This window comes from Euphorbia lathyris, chromosome 2 (assembly GCF_963576675.1).
Source record: "Euphorbia lathyris chromosome 2, ddEupLath1.1, whole genome shotgun sequence".
In the NCBI taxonomy this organism is placed as follows: Eukaryota; Viridiplantae; Streptophyta; class Magnoliopsida; order Malpighiales; family Euphorbiaceae; genus Euphorbia; species Euphorbia lathyris.
In genome coordinates this window covers 129,247,867-129,257,028 of record NC_088911.1, presented here as the reverse complement: position 1 = coordinate 129,257,028, position 9,162 = coordinate 129,247,867, and the positions used below count along the sequence as shown (strand labels likewise).

At 38.4% G+C, this 9,162-nt stretch overlaps 1 protein-coding gene across 1 annotated transcript; it reads right to left on the bottom strand.

Moving 5' to 3' along the window:
• Positions 1-201: 201 nt before the first annotated feature.
• LOC136219929 (probable phosphoribosylformylglycinamidine synthase, chloroplastic/mitochondrial) lies at positions 202-6,770 on the bottom strand. Its single transcript, XM_066007527.1, has 5 exons — positions 6,555-6,770; positions 5,530-5,589; positions 4,857-4,924; positions 528-4,723; positions 202-433 (listed from the first exon to the last, which is right to left on the bottom strand). Exons 3-4 carry the CDS (start codon positions 4,899-4,901, stop codon positions 533-535), a joined length of 4,236 nt encoding a protein of 1,411 aa, XP_065863599.1. The 5' UTR covers positions 4,902-4,924; positions 5,530-5,589; positions 6,555-6,770; the 3' UTR covers positions 202-433; positions 528-532.
• Positions 6,771-9,162: the final 2,392 nt, after the last annotated feature.

Below are 9,162 nucleotides of genomic sequence, written 5' to 3'. Positions count from 1 at the left end.
AAGTCATAGAAAGAATAAATGATAGAAAAATCAGGAACCAGACTCTCATAACCACAGAATATATATTCAAAGTTCTAAACAGAGGTTATAAGCTTTATACCTAGATCCTGTAACACAATTCCAAGAACATGAGTTTTAAGAGCACAGAAAATTGGCCAGTCTTTTAGGTAACTCAACATCAGAAAATGAAGCATAAGAAAATTGTAAAAGTAAAAACCACTTCAAAATTTTGTATTAGTCATTCAGCTATAATAATGAGAAAGAGAGACCTATACAGACTGAAGAGACCAACACTTGGGATGGAGAGAGAGAGAGAGTGCGTGAGGGAGAAGCAAAAAAGAAAAAGAAAACCGTCTACGGAACCTTAATTGTGTATCATTGGCAGAGGAATTAATCCTTCGGAATGGCTAATAATTGACGCCAAATGCACCTCCTGACATCAAATAATTTTACAAGCATGTTAAGTGGTGTTCCATTCCTCTCCATCCATCAGAAAAACTGAATTTATAGATATATAGTAAACAAACCTGTCTCATGAGCACCATTCTCTGGCATTCTGGAACATCTTCAACCATGGGCTAGGGCCTTTCTTATCCACATTCCAGTGCATGGGATACCACGGGAATTGCCACATTAAGAAGCAACGTTCTGGATGAGGCATCATAGCAAGGTGCCTGCCATCAGAGGAACAAATTGCTGCTACTCCTAAGGCAGAACCATTTAGATTGAAGGGGTAAGCTTCTGTTGGATACCCATCATCATCACAATATCTAACTGGGGCCAAATTCGAATGAATCACACGATCAAGAACTCCATCATCAGGGAAGTATACTCTCCCCTCACCATGGGCAGCCCACACACCCAAAGTACTACCTTCCATTCCTTTGAACATTAAGGCAGGCGAGTCTTTTATTGTGACACTAGCAAAGCGGCATTCAAATCGACCAGACTCATTGTGGATAAACCTTGGTTGTGATGGGTCCCCTCCAGCACCGTGCACCCCCCCAACTTGAGGGCCTGGCACCCATCCCAATAGTGCCATAAGCTGGCACCCATTGCAAACGCCAAGACTAAATGTGTCAGGCCGCCTGTAGAACTCCTGAAATTGATTTAGAAGGGGCTGATTGAATCTTGTGGAAGCAGCCCAGCCTTTTGCAGAACCAAGCACATCAGCATAGCTAAAACCTCCCACAAACACAATTCCACGGAATTCATGAAGAGAGATAACTCCATTCATAAGGTCTGACATTGCGACATCCCATGGTTCAAAACCAGCAGCATGAAGTGCTGCAGCCATTTCTCTGTCTCCGTTGCTACCTTCCTCTCGAATCACTGCCACTTTTGGTTTCAGAGTTGCATTCATATATTTCTCATCTGTAATGGACGGAGTAAAGGATAGTTTCCACAAAGGTTCATGCCTGGACTTCAAACCTTCTTTCTCTAAGTCGACACATGAAGCCACTCTTTGGCGCTTTTCGAGCTCAAAACTAGTTTCCTCCCACATATCTCTAAGGAGTGAAGTTTCCTCACTCACATGAGTTATCCCATCAACTCGTAGTTCAGTTAAGGGTTCCGAAGTCACGTGTCCAACTATATCAGCAAAAACCCCTTCACCCTTGAGCTTATGTATGACAGTATCCAAGTTCTTTCTGCTAACCTCAAGAACAAGACCAAGCTCTTCTGCAAAAAGTGTTTGGAAGAGGCTCTTCCCTTGTGATGCCAAATCCAAAACAATGCCACAGTTCCCAGCAAATGCCATCTCCATAGCACATACCAATAGTCCACCATCACTTACATCATGGCCAGAAGATATCAATTCATCACCAATTAGATTTTGTACAGCATCAAAAACTCTTTTAAGGTAAGGAACATCCTCAAGATCTGGACAATCATCCCCAACCTGGCCAAAAGCCTGAGCAAGAGCAGATGCACCTAACCGTCTCTTCCCTTTTGCCAAATCAATGTGAAGCAATACACCGTCATCTCCCAACTTCAAATCTGGGGTTACTGTTTTTGTTATGTCAGGACAAGTGACGTACACACTGATAACAAGATTGCCTGGGGCCTTAACAACTTCACCACCAGCATGAGCTGCCATTGAGAGACTATCCTTCCCTCCATCAATGGCAATGCCAAGTTCAATCATAGATTCAGAAAGAGCTATGGCAGCATCATACATGTCTGCCCCTTCCCCATCAAGCTTCGCAGCATACATCCAATTCCCACTAGCTTTTACATCAGAGAGCGAAGTAACCTTAGCCCAAACAAGGTTTGTCAACGCTTCTCCAACAGCCAATCTTGCCATTGCCTTGGGATTAAGCAGACCTTTGATAGGCTGCTCCCCAATAGCAGATGCACCACCAGTCAAGTCTGTATAAGTCTGAGCAATGACAGCAACATCAGCAAGTGGAATCTGAATAGGACCAACAGTTTGCTGCTGTGCTACAAGGCCTGTAACACACCGATCCACTTTTGTTGTCAAGAAGCGTTTTGAACCTACAGATGCAAGTCTTAATACTCTCTTTAAAGCCTCCATCACTGTAATTCCTGGAGCAATGTCAAGTGGCTCTCGTGAATGAACCAAATGTTGGAATTCAAAGGTCTTCTGAGGCATATCCCCAAGTACTTTCTCTAGCTCAAGATCCACAATAGGAGGAGGAGTAGGAAGTCCACCTGAATGGCATTTGTCAATAGCTAAGCTATCGATCAAGACAATACGCCCTTCACCATTAATTGCCCCAAGAACAGCCATTGACACCCTTTCTCTGTCACAAAGAGATTGCAATAGTTCACGGCTCTCAGGCTTCACCAAGATAGCATCTTGCTCCTGATATTCTGCACCCCAAATCTCCAAAGGAGACATTGTAGGATCACCAACTACAATTTTCCGGATATCAATCTCAGCTCCCTTTGGGTAGATAATTTCCTTGACAACATTACAGTTCCCACCAGCTCCTTGATCATGGATGCTAATGATTGGGTTTTTTTCTCCCATCTCAATGCAGGCACGGATAACACGGTAGAGTTTCTGCGCCATCTCAGCATCTCCACGCTGTACAGCATTAAAATCAAGCTCAGCATCATTCTGACCACTCACCATACTTGAGGCAGCCCCGCCACCCATTCCGATACGATATGCAGGACCCCCAATCTTCACAACTAACATACCAATGTCAGGTTCTCCTTTAGTTATATGGGTGTGATCAATCTGTCCAATACCTGCACTGAACATAATAGGCTTCAACCACTCCCGCCTTTCCCCACTTGGAAGTCGCATTCCAAAAGTTCTAGTATAACCCTGAATTAAGGGCTCCCCAAATTTGTTTCCATAATCGGATGCACCATTGCTAGCATCAATAAGAATCTGCAAAGGTGATGCCAAATTTGATGGATACGTGAAAGAATGATCTTCCCATGGAGCATAAGACCCCTCTATATTCAAATTTCCAACACAGTAACCAGCTGTAGCTGCAATGACAAATGAACCCCTACCTGTTGCATGGGTATCCCTAATTCTACCTCCAGCACCTGTCTCTGCCCCAGGATAAGGCGCCACAGCACATGGAAAATTATGGGTCTCCGCTGTAAATAAAATGTCGAGGTCACGCCTGGCAACATTGAGAGGACATGTCATACCAGGCTGAATTGGACGCAACTGATTTACAGGGAAGCCCTTGATTGCACTAGAATTATCCTTAAAGCCAATCACAGAATTATTTGGATTTGCCTGCAAAGTGCTTTTTACAATCTGCATCAGAGTTCTATTGACAGACTTTCCATCAATAACAATTTTCCCAGTAAAAAACCAATGCCTACTGTGTTCACTGTTGGATTGTGCAATGTCAAACAATTCCACAGTTGTTGGATTCCTCTTGATATCCTCCTTAAATAGCCTAGTGTAGTACTGAAAATCTTGTTCATCAAAAGCCAATCCCATCTCCTGATTAATCTCTTCCAAAGCTTTCCTCCCCCTTTCCATGACAGGAATATGTCGAACTTCCTCAGGAACCATACTAGTCTTGAAAGATGTCAGCTTGTGAATATAGACACACTCTGTCATTCTATCATGAACCATGGCAGCAAACTCGTTAATTTGATCTTCTTGTAGTGCTATCTTACTATACAACAAGTATCTCCTAGACCGTTCCATCCGAGTCACTTCTGTTAACCCACAAGCAGAACAAATTGAGACAGCATTAGAGGACCAAGCTGTAGTAAAAGACAACCTTGGGCCAACTTCAACTATCACAGTCTCCATTCCTTCTTTCCTCTTCTTTTCAAGAAAGCTCTCAGTCCCCAAATTCTCAGGTTCATATGTTTCCTGCAAAAGCCACCTAAGAACCCCATGTTTCTCATTTGGAATTTTTGATTGAAGCCCAATATTGAAACACTGTTCAGTCTGCAATCCAGCAATCTCATTCGAGATTTTTGTTTGAATAGACTTGAGTAGTTCAAGAGTTGCATTCTCTTGTATCAACGGCACACGATAAAAATGGACAATTTCTTGAGCAGGCTCTTTAATCAAACTAGGTTGTTCATGAACAGAGCTTGTCACACCCCTAGAAACAACAGCTCTAGGCTTTGATTGACAACTCAATGCAACACCTCTTCCAGCAGATACACCCAGTGGAGACCTATGATTTTGAAGTGTGCCCCATAGTAACTGATTTCTCCGAGTAGCTGGAAAATCTCTCCCTAAAAACAAACTTTGCCTAGAGGTGCCCTGTTCAAATAAAAATTCCAATTACAACTTACACACACACATATAACATAAAATCTACAAGTTATAAACCAAATGGAAGCAAGATGAAGTTCATAAGAAGAGGAATTTCATAGCACTGTTAACAGACACTCACTTGCAAGAATTGAGTGGCAGCTGAGAGTTCCAGGGTACCAGCCATTACTTGAACTTCTGCGATTCAGACTGAAATCAAAAATCAAAACATGTTAAAAAAGAGCTGAATGCAGATTGAAGGATGAACATAACAGATTAAAAAGGAAAAAAAAAAGGAAGACTTCAGTTCAGTCGGTTTTCGGTTATGTATATATAACAAAAGGTATGGCCCCGCAAAAAGCTTGGAGAGTGAGAGATCAATCGAAAATTGAAAGCAAAAAAAAGGTTTCCTCGTTATTGAATCAAAATGCAGATAATATATGAAATTAAATGCAAAAAACAAAAGTAGTCACGGGGCAAAAGTTTAAATTCCTAGTATCCACTTCAGTGAGCACGAAGATTGCTTAAAAGGTTTAAAAAATCAGAAATATGAAATATGCAACAGCAAGCCACAGCCAATGTGAAGTTTCTAAGATTTTTAGCATCACTGATATTAGATCAAAGCACCAACTACGAAATTCAACTAACCCTTTTTTTTTGTGTGTGCGTAACTGAACATTTTAAAAGCAACACAATTTTGAAAATGAAGTATATCATGTTTCAAAAGGAACCGAAACTAGTTATGAGGAGAAACTTAAATACTAAACTAGAATTGAAAATTCAAGAATTAAATTGACTTAGTTGAATTGACAAACCTTGAGAGGATGAGATTGTCGATGTTGAGAGAGATGATCTGCTATGAACTATCTGCTATTCTGCTTCCAAGATGAGGAGGTGAGACAGTAAGAAATTTGATAAATTAAGCCCCCGTATAATTCATTTGGTAAAGAAATGTTGAAAAAAAAAAGAACTAAAGAAATTTGAATTTGGTAGACGGAAATTTCAGATCCTAATTAGGCAAAAATTCATTCCAAAAAAAAAAAAAAACTCATTAAAATTCAAGCCGAAGTTCAATAACAAAATTTCATACAAACATAAAAGAAGGATTTATGGCTTATCTCTTTAATTCTTGTAAGAATTTAAAGCAAAATTCTGTGATCAACTTAACAGAAATGGTACTACAGAACATAATGAAGTCTTGAGTTAATGAATTTAGAAGTTTCTTAAATACACTTGATTGTTACTGTCAATGATATACTATTCGCATGTGGTTGTGGGTTTTCTGGCAAGTTGACCACAATTGTTGGTTAATATGATTTCAACGACACTGCAAAACCTAACACAGAATGCATATGAACTTGAACACCTTTATCACTCTTAATTTCCAAATTGTATGTTGCAAGGAAAACAACAAGAGGCTCTTTTACCTACAAATGATGAGAAAATGATGTCACTTAGGACTAGCTAATAGGTTAAACCAACGAAAAGATCTCAAATGTTATTTCACAGAACAATTAATTCAGAGATCAGTTAGCAACTTAGCATCTTACATGACCTTAATCAAATAATAACATAAGAAACAGAATGAAATAGTTCCTATTTTACATGACCTTTTGCTTACATCTTCATTATCACAGAACAGACAAAATCAATTAGTTAAATTTTTGGACTGTTTCAGCTCAATATCTGAAAATTATTAACAAAAAATTCAATCCGAAAATAAAGAACAGACTGAATATAGCACAGCAAGGCAAAGCAATACACTAAAATTTTAAGCAAAACGAGATGAATTTAACGATAAAATCAAAGAAAAAAATCCAGCATAATAGGGCGAGCTTACCTGAAACGCTGAAAGAGAGCGGACTGGAGGGCGAACAGCAAGAAGGACTGAAGGAGTTTGAAGTTTCAATACGATTTGGGTGAGGGGACTTTGAAAAAAAAATCTAGAAGTAAAGAGGGAGATGGACTGGTGCAGGCAGTCGGAGGTTGGCGCCGGCAAATTAGGCAGGTCCGGTTAGGTAGCGTGAACGAAAGAGTGGGGGTTTAGCAGTGTAGTTTGCGGAACAAAACCCTGCTCTTGGGTTTGGCTGTCTTTTGAGATTAATTACATCTATGGTCCTCCAAGTATAATTAATAGAACACTACTACCACAAAACTTGCTTTTTTAACATCAAATCATTCAATTTTACATTTGATTTAACATAGATTAAAAAAATATATGCTACCAAACTCAATCTAATCATTATTTCATCAAGTCCCTTTTGAATTCTCATATCTAGTGCTTATACTAATATTTTTTTAGATCATATTTGCATAATGAGAAAAAGGAAGGTTATGGAAACTACAAATTTTGATGATTTAAAGTAGAATTTACATATCAAATATTGAAGGTTTATAATATATATAAATAATTACGAATACGGATTATCAAGTTACCGCTAAGAAATCCTTGAGTTGATTGCAGCGGAAGAACAAAAACCACAATCTTCTTATTATCGGTCACAAATCAACTACGTTGATGTTAATTAGGAGAAGACACGATAGGTCCATGAACTAAGAGCAGTCGTTGAGAGGGAAGAAGAGTTAGGTTAAAGGGTGTGGCTATCTATTTACATTCATCGATTAGACCATAATCCTAAATACTCATTTAACATGTATCTACCCATTTCCCTTACCAACGAATTAATTTTGACTCATATCAAATATTTCCAACATCTCTCATTTGCACATAATGGAATACATTCTTTATCTTTTCTCATTCTCATTTTCATTCTAATTCGTACTTTCAAATAATTCATACGACTGACATACACTCAAGAGCTCTAATACTATACACACGTCAGAGATATATAGTTGTTTGATAGACATGCATCAAATCTATAATTATACACTCGTTGGAGATATATAGTCTTTTGATTGAACATTGATCGTTACATGTTGTATGCTTTATCCGAGATTTCATCTCACAACTATATGTAATACATTGATCTCGTTACAATTTTCTATGTTCATAAGTATACACATATGCATAAATGTCACGACGTTGAAGTATAGACACACTTAGATGTGATCAAATAGAGATATTTCCTTCTTACTATGTTCCTTCCATCATGATTTCATTTTCTTAAATGGGCGGGTTCTTTTACTGTCTGGATTAGCTAATGACCTTCAGAAATTCCTTCAGTATAAGTAAAATAAGATCATACTTCCAGAACAAATTAAGGGTCCTGAGGATAGAATAAATTTGATAAATCATAGTTTCACGAAGTGAGTCTCACACTAGGAAAATTTTAGATAATATAAAAACATATGTTATGACGTTCTTTCCTTTTCTTTTGAAAGAAGAGCACATCTTTCTAAAAAAATACCATACAATAGTTTCAGTTCAAATGTGCCAAAACATCTAACCTCGGTATATCATATGGAGACTATTTTCGGATGTAAAGACTAATATCTCAAGTTATTTTGAACTTGTGATCTTGATACCAAATTACTATTTCTTTATTGTTTTTATTATTTTCTTCGAATCAAAGGAAGTAGTTGATACTGAATTTGTAGAGATAGAAAAAAATATCAATTTTTGAAAAGATTGTTTGGAACAATAAATTATTTTCCTTACAATCTAAAGCACTCTCTAGATTAGACCTCGCCATAGGCCGATGAGCCCGCCCGCCCGGTCCGAGCCCATGGCTATTTAGCCGGGCCTGGACACAAAATTAGTGTCAGGCCCGGCCCGGCCCAAGCCCGATTAAGCCCGCCTAGTAAATGGGCGGACCTAGACTATGTAAATTCCCGACTCGTTATATATATATATATATATATATATATATATATATATATATATATGTATTTATAAAATTAATTATATAAATTAAATGAGTCCATAAAAACCCTACATATATAAATTTATAGATAATTAAATAAGTAATCAGTATTTACAATTTACAATTAGTTTTCTAAGACTTATTAACTATTATGTTTATTATTTTTTATTAAAAAAAAGTTAGTATTTTATTTTAATTGATTTTTTTTAATTTAGATATGGGCTTGGACGGACGGGCTTGGGATTCCTTTTTTAGGCCCGAGCCCGCCCGAACCCAAGCCCGACTATATTAGTGTGGGCTTGGACTGGGCTTGGGCTTATCAGATTTGATCACAAGCCCGACAGGCCCGCCCGAGCCCGGTCTATGCCGAGGTCTACTCTAGATTTATCGCTTTTTCCTCTAGCTTACTATCTACACACATAATGTATAGTGAGTTGGTGTTTCCATCATTATGAGGTGAGTCCCATAATTGGGTTGGTGTCTTTGGGGGGCGACTTTAATATTTTGGGGGTCTAAGCTCTTATACATCATTCTGCAGTTAACACCTATAATATTATGTGATAAGCATTGTTCAAAAACAAAGCCGTTAGGACTGTGCAGGCGTTCGATATTGAGAATCTATCC

Bases quoted from the DNA above. Each gene is read 5' to 3' on its own strand.
- LOC136219929 (XM_066007527.1), bottom strand. From the start codon at position 4,901: ATGGCTGGTACCCTGGAACTCTCAGCTGCCACTCAATTCTTGCAA. The intron at 4,724-4,856 runs GTGAGTGTCTGT...TTATTTGAACAG, and splicing joins CTGCCACTCAATTCTTGCAA to GGCACCTCTAGGCAAAGTTT.